This window comes from Petaurus breviceps, unplaced genomic scaffold (assembly GCF_028583685.1).
Source record: "Petaurus breviceps papuanus isolate PSGF00001 unplaced genomic scaffold, PetGlider_PUasm1.0 174, whole genome shotgun sequence".
NCBI lineage: Eukaryota > Metazoa > Chordata > Mammalia > Diprotodontia > Petauridae > Petaurus > Petaurus breviceps.
The window spans coordinates 35395641-35415778 of NW_027185761.1; the positions used below are offsets into that span (position 1 = coordinate 35395641).

A 20138-nucleotide genomic window follows, 5' to 3' on the forward strand; every position below is an offset into this window, starting at 1 on the left:
ATTCAAAGTGGCCACCAGCAATTCTCTTAGTCTCTCTCTCTCTCCACGAGGTGCTGCTTCCAAAAAAGATCTTCTGCCTCTCTCTTGTCTCTCCAAATCTACGTCACCAGCTCCTCCCAGTTCAGGACTTTCTTTTCACATCTACAAGTCCATCCCACACGTGAGATTAACAAGCTCTGGGTTTTAACACAATCAATTTGAAAACCAAGCCCAATACAGGGGAATCTCCACATTCCATTACTATCACACCATGTAACTGGGAAAAAATAAAGTACCAAATGGAAAAAAAAGAAAAGAAACAAAAAGTGAAGGTATTTGATCACATTTTTCTCACTAAAAAAAGAAATGAAACTAATAAAAAATTTTGTACCATTATTAAGTCAGTTATAATGCTTTACAATTATTTTACAATAGGATCATATATATTAAACCTGGAAAAGATATTAAAATAATTAAGCTTTCTGGAAATTTTGATATTACTATCTCCATTTTAAACATGTGAATTAACATCTAGAAAGGGTGAAACTTGCCAAGGTCACACAATCAGTGAGCAAAAGAGAATATATAATCTGGCTTTCCTCCTTTCTATTATTATCCCATTTCCAGTAGAACATATTGGCTCAAGTATAAAAAAAAAAAAAACATTTTTACTTTTCATGACTAGTTTCCTTTTGCATTCAACCTATTTAAGGGTTCTATTATAAAATGGTTGAAATCCATTCAAAAGGCATATCGCAGGTGCGATAAAAGACTTCCCAATTTGCAGGGAAAGCATTCCTTACTGTAACTAGCTGGATCATGGAACCATCTCTTCATTTCTTACCCAGCAGCCTTCCTTTGGGCTTTGTAAGCTCCCTCCAGCGCACCATGTCCCTTTTAGCTTATTTCTATGCATAGTCTTCCCCCATTAAATTGACAATCCACTGGACAGAGTGGATTATCTTTTGCCTTTCTCTCAATTCCCAGGATGTAGCACAGCGCCTGGCACATAGTAGTGTTATTGACTGACTTTAGGAAAATCACTTTGGCAGTTTTGGGAGGGATGGATTAGCATGGGAGTCATGAGATACAGAGAGTAGTTATAATACTATTACAATATTCCCGTGAGAAGTGATAAGGACTATAACTTAAGGCAGTTGTTTTATAAATGGAGATGAGCTAAAAGATATTAGATGAGTGGATCAAAATGACAAACCCAGTTCTGAGTGCAATTGCTATACAATTATCTGCAAAAATGTTTTTTGTTGGTAATAATAAAGATATCTGTCTATCTATCTATCTGTCTATCTATCTATTTATCTATCCATCTATCTCTAGCTACCTTTAGTATATCACTTTAATGGCAATTAAAATATTGCATAGCAGCAATGTGAGTCAGAGGACTAGATTCAAATTCACTTCCATGCAAAATCAACGTATGCTTGGGTAAGTCACTTAACCTGATTAGGCCTTATTTACATCAAATATAAAATTCAAGGCTTGAAAAGATATCATCTGACTTGTAATTCTATTAAATTAAAAAGAAAAAAAAACCTTTAGAATGCCTTTCAAATATATTATTATTTTTTATCCTCACAGAAGTCCTGTTACATAAGTACTATACCTACTGTTTTCATGCTCATTTTGGGGATAAAGTGATTGAAAGGCTTGGTCAATGGGGACTCAAAGTCAAATCTATCTTTGAATTGGATACTTCGGACTTCATGGTAGGTCCAGTATTCTTTTCACCATACTACACAGCCCCCATTATTACACAGTGATCCTAACTTCCTTCTAAATTTTTTATAGATAACTACCCATTGTAGTATTCATTTGCTACCAATTCTACATCTGCTATGTATTCATAGCCTTATAAGATCTTTGCATTAAAAATTAATTAAGGAGAACAATAAGAAAAATCATTTTGCCCATTTATTCAGATTCAAACTAAGAGTTGTTGGAAAGCTATAGCATAGGAAGAAAAAAAACACCACGAGAGTTTATATTATAAAACATGATGCTCTGTGCAGTGGGTCTAGTTTTATTGATTAGCTCTGCCTCTTTTAATAAAGTGATTCTAAAGTTTCACTCTAACAGAACATAAATGAATGCCCTTGCACTTTCATAAACCAGAATTCTACAATACAGAGAAAAAGCTATGTATGTATTTAAGGAGTCAGTAGATATGGTGATCAGGGAAAGAAGAGAAAGCCAAAAGAAAAAAAAAATCCTAAAGAGACACAAGGCTCTGTGTTCTATAGAAATAGCAAGAGTGTACCAATATTCTGTTAATATTAGCAGTCTAATATTTTCTAATTGTTTTTATTATGATAACTCATAGCATTGATTGAGTAATAATAATAATAGACCAGAAATTGAAGTTGGGTCATCATTTTTCCAAATCCAGCATGCTAATTAACCATTATTCCTTGTTAACTAAAGATTTTTGAATTTAGAGCAAAAGAGGGAGTTAAAATTTTAGCTCTTACACTTCCTAAGGATGATTGTGTCAAGATATTTGATACTTCTAAGTCTCATTTTATTCAACGAAAAAGTGGAGTTAGAAAAAAATATTTCTAAGGATATTTTATATTCTATACTTTTAATTTTATTTTTCTATTATGAAATGCTTCTTTTTTCTTATTTGAACAATTTATTCAAAGAGGAAGAAGTGATATTTTTTGTGAGAAGCAGAAAAAGCAGCTCTAGGAGAAATATAAACAAATCTGAGGGAAGAACAGCCACTCAGTTAAAAGTGTTTTTGAGAAGAGGTATACCATTCTGAGAGAAAGGGAATGACAGCATATCCCTCAGAGAAAACAGTGCTGATCATTTGTTAGAGATGACCAAAATACTGTACTAAAGTACCATGCTAAATTATAAATTGCTAGATTATATATGCTTTTTTTTCAGGACTTTTTTGGGAATGTCTGAATCAAAGAACTTTTTGCTCACAATGGGACATGAGTATGTATATATGTATAAAATCAGACAGAAACTAATAGGTTTTTGTTTTGTTTAACCTAAACATGGTTCATTAAACATGAAAAGATCTTGATTTGAAGCATCCAAAGTTACCTAAAAAGACTCAGAGGAGTCAATGAGAGAAATTACATATAGAAAACAACAATCCATTAAGATGAGAAGCCAGTTGAAGAGAAATTGAAACACAGTAACAGTAGCTAAAAGAACTAAGAAGGTCAAAGTAGCTAAGCACTGCTGTGATCAGTTTTCTGAAGTGAATGCAGGGAACTTTTATGATTAGGGGAATATCTTTGATTTTGAAAGCTGACTGGAAAGAGTGTTAATCAATTCTGTTTAAAGAGCTAAGTAGACATAGACTCTATCATCATCTACACTATGCCTCAGAAAATTGTCTACATTGTCCTTTTTTACCTTCTGTGACTTGAGAAGTCAAAATACTTTAAAGTCTGTATGGGGCTTGCCATAATAGTTTGCAAATATAAAGATTAAATGGAACTCTTTTACACTAAGTTTCATGGTTGTTCAATACCTATATGGGTGAGCATGAAGCTCTGAAAACTCTACACTTATAAGTACTGCTAGCTAAAAGAGCTTAAAATTACTTCAAGGACTTCATAGCATCAGAAAACTAGATTAATTTAGTAGATGATTGAACATGGAGAGAAACAGTACCACCAAGTAGGTGATGTGTCATTCAAGATACCAAATATATCAAAGCCTGCGGTACAGAATATGAGTTTTTTCAAACCTATGGATTTTCCTATTCAAGTGACTCATTAGATTTATATAAGTTAAGCACCATTACTTTTCCAATTTGCTGAACAATACATCTAAGATACTATGTACATTCATCATAGGAAAAAAAAATCGAGTCTTTTGGGTGAACTCGTGTCCTGATTATTTCTTCTTTTACTTTCCATTTAGTGAGCATTATGTTAAAAAAAATTCTTACTTATTACTTAATAAATGATTCATGTTTAAGAGGTAAGAATGTAATTTTGACTGATTTTTATAAATGGGAAGGAAAAAGTCGATACATGTGGATGTATAGTTTAGAATGAAGACGTATGTTTTGAATATCACTGTTGATACTAAGACTCTGAAAATTAATGGTGCAACAAGACCATTTGGAGAGCCACCCCAAACTTCCATTGTGGGTTGTCTGACAGAGATGGTTGGTAACATAGCTCTTCCAGGTGAGAAAGAGAAGGAGAGAGAGAGAGGGGATACTGAGAAAGGAGAGGGGTCAGAAAGAAAGAAATGGAGAGTAAGAGGAGTCAGAAGCAGAACAACGAGAAATGACATGTGAGAGAGACAGGGAGAGACAGACAGACAGACAGACAGAGACAGAGAGAGAGAGGGAGAGAGAGAGACAGAGAGACAGACAGACAGACAGACAGAGACAGACAGACAGACAGAGAGAGAGAGAGACGGAAAGACAGAGGGAGAGAGAGACGGAGAGACAGAAAGGGAGAGAGAGAGAGAGAGAGAGAGAGAGAGAGAGAGAGAGAGAGAGAGAAATCCAGTGGGCTGCATTGTGAACCTAAGGAAATTATCTGCCATTTATATGCTACTTTTATGTTTGCCAAACACTTTATATGTGTTATGATAATATTATTTTATATTTAAAGCTTGTAAAACACTTTAAAAATAGTATCATTTTAATTCTCACAGCAACCACATGAGATAGACATAACTTAACTCATTTGGCATATTAGAGTACTGAGGCTCAGTATGTTTAAATGACTTTCTAGGGATTACTTAAGTGTCGATGATGGGATTGGAAACCAAATCTATACAAATTGAACAAACTATCCACTGCATCCTTTCTTTAATCTTCATAATAATCTTTTGAGATCAATTTTCATTTTACTTCTACAAATGAGGAATCTGAGGTTCAGAGAGGTTAAATGTTTTACCCATGGCTACATTACTAGTAGTAATTAGAGCCAAGATTTGAACCTAGATCTTTTCTGACTCTGACTAGCACACTTTTCATTGATAAATGTTTATTTAATTGAAAAAATCCCTACCTCTATTAACACATACAGACTGAATTAACAACAAAGGAGATCTTTTAAGGAATTTAGAGAAATACACGTTTTTATCTTTAGTTATACGAATTTCATGTAAGTAGAAGGGAAGCAGAGACATAATTATTCATTTATTATTAAAACAATCGGGGTTAAGTAACTTGCTCAAGGTTACACGGCCAGTTATTTCTGGGTGTGATGCTGAGTATCTGAGCCCAGATTTGATCCAGGTCATCCCGACACTGGAGCCAGTGCTCTTACTCACTGAGCCACCTGGCTGCCCCTAAGCAATTGGTGTTAAGTAAGTTGCTCAAGGTTACACGGCCAGGTATTTCTGGGTGGGTGCTAAGTGTCTGAGCCTGGGATTCGATCTCCAGGTCTTCTCAACACTGGAGCCGGTGCTCTTACTCGCTGGGCTACCTGGCCGCCCCATCATAATTACTTATTATACATGTTTTGCTCATTTAGGAAATATAGCAAAGGTGTTTTTATCCCACTTCTCTACAAGTCTTTGATCTGAAGAAAATTCCTCTTCCCACTCAATTACAACCAATCTTTCACACTTCACCTGAGGGCTAGAGAAATGGTACTTAGTTTGAGGATGATAAAAAAATTTCAAAACGATTTACAATAAGCATGTTTGCTACCCACATAGAATCATAAAAGGAGTATCAATGAAGATACAAATGAATGAACTTCACTCAGATTAACTCAAAGGATCTTAACATGTATCCATATCTAAGGATTGAAAAGCTAATTCTAATATCCCTAAAATTTCCAGGGATTGGTATTTGAGAGGAGCAAATCAGTCAGTTGAAGATATTTATTCACCTAATCCAGGATCTTGAACAAAATATAATCCCAGAACATTCTAGGTGATTGAATTTTATTCATGAAAGGTGCCAAAGTCTAATGTTGTAAAATAGTCATTCAAAAAAGCTCTCTGGCACATAGAGGGTTTCTCAGTCATCCCAGTGTTCTGAGGAGTTTCATGTACCTTTCAGGAATTGTCAATATAATAAACCATTGCCTGATTGTTTCTTCTAGAATTCCATTATATTTTGAGAAGCAGCAAGATGCACTGGAAAGGACACTGCATTTAGAGTTCAAATCTCAGATTCACTATTTATTACATAGTTTCGCTTGGGTAAGTCACTTTAACTTTATGGGACTCAGTTCCCTCACCTGTAAAATAAAATTCAACAAAATCAATTTTTCTTGGTAATCTAGTTTGACTGGAGTTCTGAAGCATCTTTTATGTGAAGATATTATTTGGTAGAGTTATATATCAATATTGGCAGAATGGAAAATGATAATAACAATAAGACTGTTCCTAGTTATAGACTGGGCTGACATTATGGTTTAAGAGATATAGACTCTTCTAACTTCCCCATATTAGTCCCATATCACTCTTCAATATGATGTATAAAATATATTTATCTATTACTATAATATAATTAATATAATTTGATGTTCTTGACTAGTTTCGGTTGTGTTGGATTCTCTGTTATATCTTTTGGGATTTTCTTTGCAAAGATATTGGTGTGGTTTGTCATTTTCTTCTCCAGTTCATTTTTACAGGTGAGGAAATAAGGGAAATATGGTTAAGTGACTTGCCCAGGGTCAGACAGCTAGTAAGCTAGTAAAGCTGAGGCCAGATTTGAACTTAGGTACTCTCAACTCCAGGACCAGAACTCTATCCACTGCACAACCCTGCTGCCCAGTAATTATAATATGTCAATAAATACTATTATATAAATATAATATATATTATACTTTGAATACCAGCATTGCTAGTTTCAAATCACCTACTAAATGAATCTAGGTATTTGATGCTTAAGACCATTGAATTAATATTAAAGTTTTTATAGTTAATAGAAGTCCTAAGCAGGGACAACTAGGTGGTGCAGTAGATAGAGTGCCAGGCCTGGAGTCACAAACACTCATTTTCCTAAGTTCAAATCTGACTCTTATTACCTGTGTGACCTTGGACATGTCACTTAACCCTATTTGCCTCAGTTTCATCACCTGTAAAAGGAACTGGAGACAGAAATGACAAAGCACTTATGTATCTTTGTCAAGAAAATCCCAAATGAGAACATGAAGAGTTGAACATGACTGAAAAAAGTCATTAAGCATGGAATTTGTGGGGGTTCCCAGGTCTATTCCCATCCATAAGCACAGAAAAAATTTCATATGCACCAACAAACACATACTCACATACATGTGGATGTGGAAGTACATGTATGTATATATACATATAAGTATCAATATTTTTATATGTGTGTGTAAGTCCACACAAAATCACTTCTCATCATTTGTGTAATTGTGGTCATGTGATTTTATTGGTAACTTCATTTTTACTTTCCCTGCGGCATCTGTGAATGTCCATGGTGATGAGTTGTAGGGAACAATTAGAAGGTGTTCCTCACCCTCCACCTGGTGCTGATGGGACCAAGTCAATGTTGGGTTCCCCCACTACCCCTGGATCTGAACGTACGCGAGCCTGTGGTGGAGCAGCTTAGAAGAACCAGACTTGTCCACCCTGCCAGAAAGGCAGGGCTGAAGCTCTGATGTGGGACCCTGGGAACGCAGGATTCACTCAGAGGCATGTACTTTCTGCCCAGGCACCGCTCAACCTCCAAGGTGAAAGAACAACAGGGGCAGGTGTTTCCCCTTGCCCACCACGTGGTTCTTTTGGCCTTCCTGCCCCTGGCCCCCCTATCCATTGTAGTCTTCTTTCCCCACATTTTATGGACTAATTCATGGTGGCTATGTCAGGAAAAGTGAGTATTGTCAGAATGAATGCTATGAAAAAGTATATAATTATCATAAATTGTATAATTTATTTATATTATATTATATAATTATAATAAATAGTATAATTATAATGATGAATTTCTGACTGTCTCTAGTGAAAGATCACAGTGTTTGGTGCTTGTGGAAACCTAACCCCTGGTTGCCAGAGGTTTAATGGATCGACATTCCTGTTTTTCTTGTAGTTATTTTTACTTTTCCCTTGTTTCTAGGAACATCACTTCCACAAAAGTCGAGGATTGACGCTTCATGTGTTTATAGATACACACATGCACACACAGGTATGTATATATCCACATGTATGTATACATAAACATTATTCCTATGTGTAAACATATTTACATACACAAATGCACACAATGCATGTGTATATTCACATGTATGTATATATAGACATCATTACTATGTGTAAATACATTTACATTTTTATATATACACATACATATACCCCTGCAAATACACATACACATGGGTGTTTGTATAAGATCAGTCCATCTCAAGGAATGCAAGCAATAAGCAAAGATGAAATGGGCTATCACCTACAGGTAAGATTTTAAATAAGCCAATTTGTGTGTGTGTGTGTGTGTGTGTGTGTGTGTGTGTGTGTGTGCAAGAAGCATAGATAGAAACATGCTTTATTGCCAGTGAAATCAGGATACCTAAAGCTGGGATTGGGTGTCATAGAATGTTCTTCTATTACAGGAGGGAATTCTTCACTGATTTTAGAGTTTTGTTTCCTAGAAACCCAGTAATAAATACAATAGATTTAAAATTATCAGGTCACAGTTTGGGAAATCTGTGAAACATTACATGACTGAGTCTCTTCAGAACATTGTAAGCTGTTTCTTTGCAGCCAATTAGCTAACTTGTTACATTAATTCTTAAACAAAATAGATTGCCTTCTGTTCAGAGTTTTAAAGTGTTTTTAATTATCTAGTCACAGAATCAATTTCAGAATCTCAGGTTTCGCGAAGATCTTAGACATCACTTTGCCTAGCCTACACCTGGAAAACAGACCAACCAAGTGGTTTTAGAGATTTTCTTGAAGGCCTGTAGTGAAGTAGGTTCTTTGCAGCTGGGGTGGTGTCACTTCTCCCTCCGCAGATAGTCCTACTCACCCTACAGTGACTCTAATTGCTAGAAACCATTTCTGCAATCAAATGTAACTCTGCCCCCTTTGCAATTCCAACCCACTGCTCTTAAGTCTGTCCCCTGGGACAATCTGAACATAACTACATCATGGCTACACTTTAAATGCCTGAGGGCAGGTATTCTTCCCAACCCCAATACATGTTCTCTAGTACTATAATAAATTGAACAAAGGTCCATTTTAAAAGACAAAGAAGATAGCAATAAATGGCATTTATACAGCATGATAGAATTTGCAAAGTGCTTTCAGGAATTTTCTCATTTGTATCTTTTTTTTTAAAGCAATTGGGGCTAAAGGTTACACAGCCAGGTGTTTCTGGGTGGGTGCTAAGTGCCTGAGCCCAGATTCGATCCCCAGGTCATCCCGACACTGGAGCCGGTGCTCTTACTCACTGTGCTACCTGGCTGCTCCCTCATTTGTATCTTAAAACAATATTTTGAGGTACTAAGTTATTATTATCTTTTTGAATAATTAGGAAACAGAAGCTCATATAAGTTACTTAGGCAAAGGTCAGTCTGTAATAACTGTCAAAGGTAAGGTTAGCCCGAATATCTATTACTGAGAAGCTTTGAACGCAAATTCTTTATTTAAAATGTGGCCTTTTTTTTTTTTCATTTTATCAGCTGTTTCTCTCTTCAGCATGGCAGCCCTTTAAGTAGAACAGTACAGCTAGCATACTCCCATTCCCAAATCTTCTCTTCCCCAGGCTGAATATGCTCAATTCATTCAATTGATCTTCAAATGCAATGAACACAAGGTCATTCACCGTTCTGGTTGCCGTTCTCTAAATAGTTCATCTCAGCAATGTGCTTTCTAAAAGGGAGCTCTCAGAATATTTTACTTGTGGACTGAGGTGTGCACAATAGAACAGAACTATCAATTTCTTAATCCTGTATTTTATGTCTCTCTGAAGGCAGTATAAAATTGCATTAGCTGCCTTGGGATACTTTTACCCATACTGAACTTGTAACATATTAAAACTTCCAGATATTGTTTTCAGTTGAACTCTTCACTAGTCAAACCTCTTACATATAGTATTCATGAATCTTTTTTTAAATCATTTAAGATTTTGCATTTATCCCTAATACATTCAATCTAAATAAATGTAGTCCAATGTTCTGTTTTGTTAGCTTCCATTCAGGTACTGAATATGCCATTCTCCTGACTCTGTGCCATTTACAAATTTGATAAACTGCCTAAAGTAGGCCTTCATCCATCCTTCATCATTATTTAACATGTCAAATAAGATAACACAATGCACAGATCTCTAGGGGAATCTTGGTGGAAACCACCTACCACATGGACACTGAGCCATTAACGTCTATCCTTCAGTAATGGCCATTCCACCATTTCCTTATCCTTAAATACTCAAGTTCAACTAGTCTGTTTCACGTTAAGATTTACCTAATACTTGTTTTTTAATGTGTCAGACTTAAATGGGAACAGTGTACTATCTTTCCACAATCCCATGGAGAACATATCCATCCATATTCATTCAGGTATATTTTCTGTCCTTGTCATTAGGGAAAGCAAACTTTTTTTTCATTCCCTACACAGTTCTATCTTCATTTTTTTCCCCCGTGATGAATCCATTTTGTCATGGAGTGAGCACCTGTGTGACCATTTAGGGATCACAGCACCAGGTGTGTATGCATAAGTATGTCTCCTATGTGTACTGTTTTCCTTCCTGATTTCTCAGCATGGCAGTTTTAGAAAGCCCTTGAGCTGGAGAAAAATTCTTAAGAGATTTTGAAAAAAAAACACAAATTCATGTGTTAAAAGATTGCATTAAACCATCTTTTGTTGTAGTGAATCTATAGACATAGGGCTTACAACTAATAGCAGACCCTAATTATAATCATGTAAAATATTATAATTTTCCCCTTGTGACTATGCTGTTGAAAGTGAAAAATAAGTAGATAATGTTTGAATAATTTATAACAACCTACCAAGTTCTCTCATACTGGAAGAAGTTTTCTCATGAAAGAATATTTTGAGATAGTAAAAAAAATAAGTCTGAATTACCTTTTGCTTTGTCTGATCATCTCTGAGTCTTTTTTCCAAGAAACAACTGCTCTGGGTGAAGCCTCTGGTTTACATACAATCGTAACATCTCCACCAACTTGAACAACAGAGATCTTTTGCAGGGGCTTTTTGGAGAAATCAGGGGCTGAGGCTAAAAACAACAACCAAAATAAAATCACTAAAAAATAAAGCCCTCGATTCTTCCATTGACCGCACATATATTTATCGGGTACCTATGCCCCCAAATTACTCTGTGTTGTTGTTTTTTTATTTTCTTTAAATTTGTTTATCTGTGCACTCAGCATAATAAAAGTTTCTTGAGAACAAAAAAAAATCTTTCATTTGTGTATTTATATGTCCTGGACATAGCACCAGGTCTGGTATACAACATCACTTAATACATGCTGATGGAAGCAAACTGAATTGTGGCATCAAAGACATTGTGCTAGGAAACATATTGAGGAAGAAATGAATCAATTAATTTCCATTTCAATTCAATTTAAAATGCATGTATAAAATTCTTACTTTGAATTGGGCACTGGTCTGGGGGCCGGAGATTAAAAAAATAAATAAATAAAAGGTAAGATAGTTGAATCCTTCAACTCAATCACTAGGTGGTTCAGTGGGGCCCATAAAAAAAAATGGGGCTTGATGTAAGAAGGACTTGTGTTTGGATCCTTCCATAGACATGTAAAAACTATGTTACCCTGGGAAAGTTGCTTATCTTGTCTAGCCCTCAACTTCCTTGTCTGCAAAATGAGGAATATAATAGCACCTACCTACAGGGTTGCTATGAAGGTCAAATGAATATTTAAATTAGTATATGATAAAAAGTTTTGCAAACTTTAAAGAAATTTATAAATGGTGCTTTATTGATGCTGCTACTGTTGTCAATACAGTGTGTATTTGAGTTAAGATTGGAATTTAAAAACTCTGACTCCAAATCCCAGTGCTCATTTCACTGTTGGAACAGCAACTCATAGAAACGTACACTCAAAATTATAAATAGCATTGCCACTATCTTTCAAGAAGTTTACAATCTTGTATCAAAGAAAAGACTTTTAAATATCTGCAAATTGTTTTAGGAAAACATGTTAGGAGTATGCATTTAACGTTGTAGGAGTTGAGACAAAAAACATTCACTTTAAGATTGGAGTGGTCAAGAAGACATCATGAAGACGTTGGTATGTAAACGGGGTCCTTTAGAATTTATTGGATATAGGGAGCTAACAAATGAATTTAATGCATTCTACGCAGAGAGGGTAGCATGAACAAAATACAATAAAGCCAAAAATATAGAAGTGGGAAAAGGACCCTTATGTCCAACAAATTAATTGCAGCTCTTCTTGTGTTGACAAACAACTGGAAATCAAGGGGATGCCCATCAATTGGGGCATGACTAACCAAATTGTGGTATGTGAATGTAATGGAAAAACTATTGTGCTATAAGAAATGAGGAACAGATGGACTTCATAATAACCTAGAGAGACTTAAATAAACTGAATCTGAGTGAGAAGAGCAGAACCAGGAGAACTTTGTACACAATTACAAATACATCATATTGTGATGACTAACTTTGACAGACTGGGCTCCTCTCAGCAATATAAGGTTAGAAGACAACTACAAATGACTCAAATGAAAAGAGATATCCACATCCACAGAAAGAACTGCAGAGTCTGAATGCAGATTGAATCAAACAAACAAAAAAAAAAACAAAAAACTTGCTCTCTCTCTTATGTGTTTTGTCCCCTTTTTTCCCATTGTTTACTCCACTGGTTATAACCCTTCTGTAAAACTTGAATAATGTTTAATATGAAGGTATTTGTAGATCCTATATTTGATTCCATGCTGCTACAGAGGGGGGAGGAGGAAAGGGAGGTGGAGAAAATTTGAAACTCTAGGGATTGTGAAGCTGAATGTTTTAAATGAAATGTAAATAAATAAATTTTAAAAATAAAGCCAAATAAGTGGTAAGAATTTGTTTGATTCATGAGAAAGCTTGAAAGCATGATTGGGGTAGACTGTGAAGTCTTCAAAAGTCAGTCTAATTGAAATGACCTAGCCGGTGAATTACCCAATCACCGGCAGGTAGCTAGGTAGTACAATGGAAAGAGAGTGGTGGCTAGAGTCAGTAAGACCTAAGATACTTTCAAATTATGTGACTCTGAACGTGTTATTTAACTTCTGTTGGTCTTACTTTCAACTGTAAAATAGCAGTTGTTGTTAGTATCAATGAGAAATCATACAGCATGGCACTTGCAAGTGTAATATGAATGCCAGGTCTATCCCCCTGATTACCAAAGGATTGTGGGGGAAAAGGGCAGAAGGCAGTTTTCATCATTGCAGGAAATACTTTAAGCGAAAAGTTTCCCTACACATGTAAATTCACAATTTATCTCTAGATTATATTATTAGACTATTGCCTGAGTGCAAAGATAAAGTGAATTACTCTGATCTATATAGGATATGTCAGAAGCAAGAACACCAATTCTTCCTAACAGAAATACTGGACCTCTGTCTAGTACATGGTACTGTCTATCATAGCAAGGTATTAGCTAAAGAACTCCAATGGATGTGTATGATGTGAATTGGAGAAGGAAGGATCTGTGTGCAGGGATATTCTGGTAACTTTAGGAAGTTTCTTGAAATTTCTAGGATAACTGTTTTAAAATATTTTTATTTCTTTCTTTTAAAAATGTTTAAAATTTAAATACAAAACGAGAAAAGAAAAAATGTGCATGCACATAGCAAAAATATAAGAGAGGATTCAATATAAAATGATAAATTTCCATTTAAAAAACTATTTAATAAATTCTACACATCGTTTTCAAAGCTGCCCAGGTTTTCTTTGCTTCCTTGTAGGCTTTCTTTTGATGTCTGCTTTGCACTTTTTACTTTATTTTTCCCCTCTCTCCCTCTTCCCCTGCCATAAAGAAGGCTACAATTAAGTTTGGATATATAGAGAAATACATACATATCTATAAACAACACATATACACTCATATACATATATGTAAGACCATATGATGCTAATTTTTACTAGTCATCTGTTTCTCTGAAGGTGGATAGCATCTTTTTTCATAAATCCAATTCTTTCCATGTTTTTTTCTAAATTAACCAGTTCATCATTTACTAAACCATATTAATATTCCAACCCAATTGCATCCTACCTGAGAATTTGTCTATGAAATTCCCCCCTACACACACACACGCACAAACATAATTTACTCTATTTCTTCTCTTTTTGACTGCACAGGTTTTATTTATACAAGAAAATTTTTAATTTAAAATAATAAGAATTCTCCCTTTAACACTTCAACCATGTTCTCACCTTATAATGTAGTTTTGGATTTGACACTGCTGAATCTGCTGTCTTTATATCTTCCTTTCCCCAACCTCCAACTCTCCCAGTTTCTTTGAAGTTCCTGACCTTTTATATTTCCAAATGAATTTTGTTATTTTTTTCTTTAAGTTCAAATTTTTCTTAGTAATTTAATTGGAATGCATTAGATAGATTAATTTGGTAAAATTGTTATTTTTTTCTGTATTGTCTTTACCTACCTATGAACAATAAATACTAACTCAATTATTTAGATTATTTTTTAATAAAATGTGTTTTATTTTTATGCTCATAGAGTTCTTGTGTTTGTTTTGGCAAGTATACTTCCAGTTACTTTATATTGTCTAGATATTTTAAAGGGTCTAAAATAATATTGAGTAACGTTGCTGACACATAGTATAGTTTCCCATTTTTCTTCATTCAATCTATTTTAGTTTTAAATTTGTCTGAGATCATGATTACTATCCCTGCTTTTTTACATAATTAATTTTTTCCTTACTTTCAAGGATGGATCATTTTTTCAAGAACCCTGTGATTAGTTATTAGCTATTCTGAAAACTTAGATACAGGGAATTACGGACAGAGTGAATTCTCAATATAATGAGTTTGGTTTTTTTGATGATGTAGCTCCCATAAACTTTGAGTTCCTCCTTCATGTTTATCAAGAAGCAGAAAATCAGTCAGTCCATAAACATTTTTAAGCATAATCACTGTGCCAGGCCCTATGCTAAACAATGGGGATACAAAGAAAGCTTAAACACACACAGATACACACACACACACACACACACACACATACACATCCTTTCCTCTCAAGGTGTTCTAATGGAGAACTCTAAGAGTCTAATGGAGAAGAGAGAATCAGGGTATTCTTTCATTGCTTCGAGGATACCATAATGAATTAATATTTGATGTAAACTTCCTTTACTTGATCAATGTTTATCTTTAACATTGACAATGTAATGTTACACTGACAATGACAAAATGACCATGTAAAGGCAGGGACTCACCTGAGCTCCCCCAAATTCCCCTCCAAACAATTTTAAAATCATGTCTTAAATAGAATTCTGGATGAGCTGAACCAAGAAAATTTGTCAAAACAACTCTTCAGCCCAAAACAAACTCAGAGGTTTGGAAGGAAATTAATTAATTAATTGTAGCCTTCTTTATGGCAGGGGAAGAGGGAGAGAGGGGAAAAATAAAGTAAAAAGTGCAAAGCAGACATCAAAAGAAAGCCTACAAGGAAGCAAAGAAAACCTGGGCAGCTTTGAAAACGATGTGTAGAATTTATTAAATAGTTTTTTAAATGGAAATTTATCATTTTATATTGAATCCTCTCTTATCTCCATGGAGTTGTGGAGACTGGAGCTCAGTGCAGCACAAGCTGCAACCAAGCCAGTCAGCAAATGGCCTGAAGAGTGACTTCATCAATGGCAACAGAAGATTGAGGAGCTCTCATCCAATAGTGGGCAATGAGGTCAGACTATTAATCACAAGGAGATTACAGGCTATTCTTTGATGGTACTGTGAGCAGGACAATGATGCATTGAACATATCTAGGTCTCAGGTCTTAGTGACAGGGAGTAAAGTAATGCTAGCACTTGTAGCAGCAAGATGCAGGAATTTTGTTCATGATTACAGTCTAGAGAAGAGTGTTTGTGGTCATTGACAAGAAAGGCAAGACTCTAGTCTTAAATCTAAGACAGAAAGGACTGATACTTTCAACCACAGTAGAGCAGGTGCCAAATTATAATTCTGGGGTCATAAGTAGGGGAAATATTTTCAGTGAAGAAGAGCAGGTGCCCTGGCCACAGTTCCAGGACAGAGAAGACTGCTTGTGGTCACTTATAGGTCACAACACAGGCCAGGAGAGTACTTTCCAAACTCTCTTTAGACGATACTACTTTGCGAGAACCAAAAATTGACAGAGCCCCACAAGTATTTCTTAAAAAATAGACAAAAAACCTGAAGCTTGGGAAATGCCTCTTTCTGGAAGGAACCACAGCCCAACTTTAATAAAATTGAAAGTTAATAAATGTATTGGGAAAATAAGCAAAAAAAATAATAACCTGGCCTTAGAAAATTAGGAGCAAGCAAATGGCACAGTTGATAGAGCACCAGCCCTAGAGTCAGGAAGACCAATGTTCAAATCCAGACTTAGACACTTACTAGCAATTTAACCATGGGCAAATAATTTAACACTGTTTGCCTGGATTCCTTTTCTTTAAACTAAGCTAGAGAAGGAAATGGCATACCATTCTAGTATCTTTGCAAGAAAACCCCTAAATGGGTGCACAGAGAGTTAGATACAACTGAAATTACTCAACAACAATTATATAAAGTTAGAGTGACAAAGAACAAGACACAAACTCAGAAGAAAAAAATTCAGTTAAAACAGGTACATGCAAAGCTTGAAAGAAAAATATTAATTGGTCACAGACCCAAAAATATTTTTCGAAGGGCTAAAAATAATTTTAAAAATAAGAGCACAGCAAAATTTCAAAAAAGAAATGAGAGCGATGCCAGAAAGTTATGAAAAGCAAATCAATAGCTTGGTAAATGAGGCACAAAAATACTGAAACAAATTAAATTTTAAAAGCAGAATTGGTCAAATGAAAACAGAGGTACACAATTTCACTGAAAACAATAAAATAATTAGAATTGGACAAGTAGAAGCTGATAACTCTATGGGTCATCAAGAAACAATGAAACAAAATAAAGATTAAAAAAGTGGAAGAAAATGGGAAATATACCATTAGAAAAAAACTGACCTTGGAAAAATAAAAAAGAGATCATTTAATAATTCTTGAACTACCTAAAAGCATGATGAACAAAAGAACTGAGACATCATATTTCAAGAAATTATAAAGGAAAATTGCCATGATATCCTAGAATGAGATTATGAAATGAAAATTGAATGAATCAATTGCCTCCTTAAAAATCCCAAAATGTAAATGCACAGGAATTTTCCAACCAAATTCCAGTGTCCTAAGTAAAGGAGAAATTATTTTAAACAGATAGGAAAAAATAAAAAACACCAAATATCATGGATCCACAATCAGGATTACACAAGATTTATCAGCTTATAAATTAAATAATCATAATGCTTGGAAGGTGATATTCCAGAGGGCAAAGGAGCTAGAATTGCAATCAAGAATAAATTACCTGGGGCGGCCAGGTAGCACAGCGAGTAAGAGCACCGGCTCCAGTGTTGAGAAGACCTGGAGATCGAATCTTGGGCTCAGACACTTAGCACCCACCCAGAAACACCTGGCCGTGTAACCTTGAGCAAGTTACTTAACCCCAATTGCTTAGGGGCAGTCAGGTGGCTCAGCGAGTAAGAGTACCGGCTCCAGTGTTGGGATGACCTGGATCAAATTCGGGCTCAGATACTCAGCACCACACCCAGAAATAATAAATACCCGTGTAACTTTGAGCAAGTTACTTAACCCCAATTGCTTTAAAAAATTAAAAAATAAAAAAGAATAAAAAAAGAATAAATTACCCAGGCAAATTGAGTATAATCATTGCAAAGGAAAATGGCTATTTAATGAAATAGAGGATTTTGTAACATTCCTGATGAATAGACCAGAGGTGAAAAGAAAATCTGATTTGAAATATGAGACACAAGAGAAGTGTATAAAAGATAAACATGCAAGAGAAATCATAAGGGGCTCAATAAGGTTAAACAGTTTAACTTTCTATATGGAAAAAAAAGACACATGAAAGTGTCTTTAAGATACTTAAGAATTTTATCATTATTAGAACAGTAAAAATGATTCTACATTAGAAGAGGGCAGGGCAGTTTGTTGATTATGTTGGGATGATTTAAAAAATAATAAAATTAAGGCATGAGAAATAATGATATTCTGAGAAAAGGGGGGATGAAGAGGTAGAATGAGTCAAATTATTTCACATAAAATAAATGTGAAAGAAAAATCTTTTACAGTGAAGGGGAAGATGAAAAAGGGTGGGCAACACTTGAACTTTACTTTCATTAGAATTAGCACAAATGTAGAATAACGTACAAACTCAATTGGGTTTAGAATGTCATCTTGCTTTACTGGGAAGTAGGAGCGGAAAAGGTTAAAATATGGGAGGGGAGGTGTAGATTGAGGGAGTCAGTAGTTAGAAGCAAAAAAAAGATTTTTGAAGAGGAACAGGACAAAAAATAGAGGGGGTATAAACAGGGAGAACATAGGAACAGATAGTGATAATAATTGTATACATGACTGGGAGGAACTTACCTATAAAGTGGAAGTATATATCAGAGTACATTTTTAATCTGACAATCTTTTTAATTTGTTTTTATAAGAAACATAATTGAATCAGAGAGGCAAATAAAATAAAGGTAAAGATCTGGAGTAGAATCTATTATGCTTCAGCTGAAATAAAAATAAAGCAGAACAAAGCAAAACAGGGGTAACAATCATGACCTCAGACAAAGCTGAAACAAAAATATACCTAATTAAAAGAAGTAAGCAGGAAGATTTAATTTTACTAAAAAGTGCCATAGACAATGAAATAATATCAATGCAAACATATACGTACCAAATGGCATAATATTTAAATCCTTGAAGGAAAAGTTAAATGGGTTACAGGAGGAAACAGTAAATCTATCTTAGTGGGGGACTTCAACTTCCCCTTAAGTCTAACCATAAAATAAAGAGTAAGTTAAGGATAAGAATAAAATTTTACAAATGTTGGATATGTTAGATTTCTGGAGAAAATTAAGGGAGAATGGAAAGAAATATACTTTTTTTCTTAGTGGAACAGCACAAGTACATTATTAGTTCATAGAACTGACACCAAATATAGAAAAGCAGAAATATTAAATACATCTTTCTCAGACTATAATGCAATAAAACTTATATTCAGTAAAGGTCCATGAAAAAATAGATTAAAAATAATTAAAACCTAAACAATATATGAAAGTATCAAAGTTACATATAGTCATATGAAAAATGCACTAAATTATTCAATAGAGAAATAAAAATTAAAACAATTTTAAGATATAATCTCACATATATCAGATTGACTAAGATGATAGAAGAGAAAAATGACAGAAGTTGGAGAGAATGTGAAAAATTGGGATTCTAATACATGGTTGGTGAAACTATGAACTGATTCACCCATTTTGGAGAACAATATGGAATTATGCCCAAAGAGTTGTAAAACAGTTTATACCATTTGGTACTGCAATACCATTATTTGGTTTGTTTCCCAAGCTGATCAGGGGAGAAAGAAAAGAAACCATATGTTCTGAAATGTTTATAGCACCTTTCTTTGTTGTTGCAAAGAACTGAAACCTGAGGGGATGCCTATTAGTTTGGGACTGACAAAAGAAGTTGTATTATATGAGTCTGATTAAATACTACTGTGTTGTAAGATATGATAGCAGACTGATTTTAGAAAATCATGGAAAGACTTGCATGAAGTAATGAACAGTGTAATGAGCAGAACCAAGAAATCATTGAATAAAGGAAGAGCAATATTGTTGGGAAAAATAACTGTGAATGACTAAGTTATTCTGGGTATTATAAACATTAAAATCAACTACAAAGGACTTATGGGAAGATGCTATTCTCCTCCAGAGAATGAATAATGGAAATATATATATATATATATTTTTTGGTTTTACATACACACATACACATACACACACTCTACATATCATAATATATAAGACGTATAAGAGAGACAGAGACATACACACACAATCAGAGAGAGAGAGAGAGAGAGAGAGAGAGAGAGAGAGAGACACAGAGAGAGAGAGAGAGAGAGAGAGAGAGAGAGAGAGAGAGAGAGA

General features: G+C 34.7%; 1 protein-coding gene across 1 annotated transcript in view; it reads right to left on the reverse strand.

The window, feature by feature from the left end:
- Window positions 1-20138, reverse strand: part of CNTN6 (contactin 6) — a 517724-nt gene that overhangs the window by 122541 nt on the left and 375045 nt on the right. The window contains exon 11 of the mRNA XM_069084074.1: window positions 10990-11140. Within this exon, the coding sequence (XP_068940175.1) occupies window positions 10990-11140 (151 nt within the window). The remainder of the gene's footprint in view (window positions 1-10989; window positions 11141-20138) is intronic.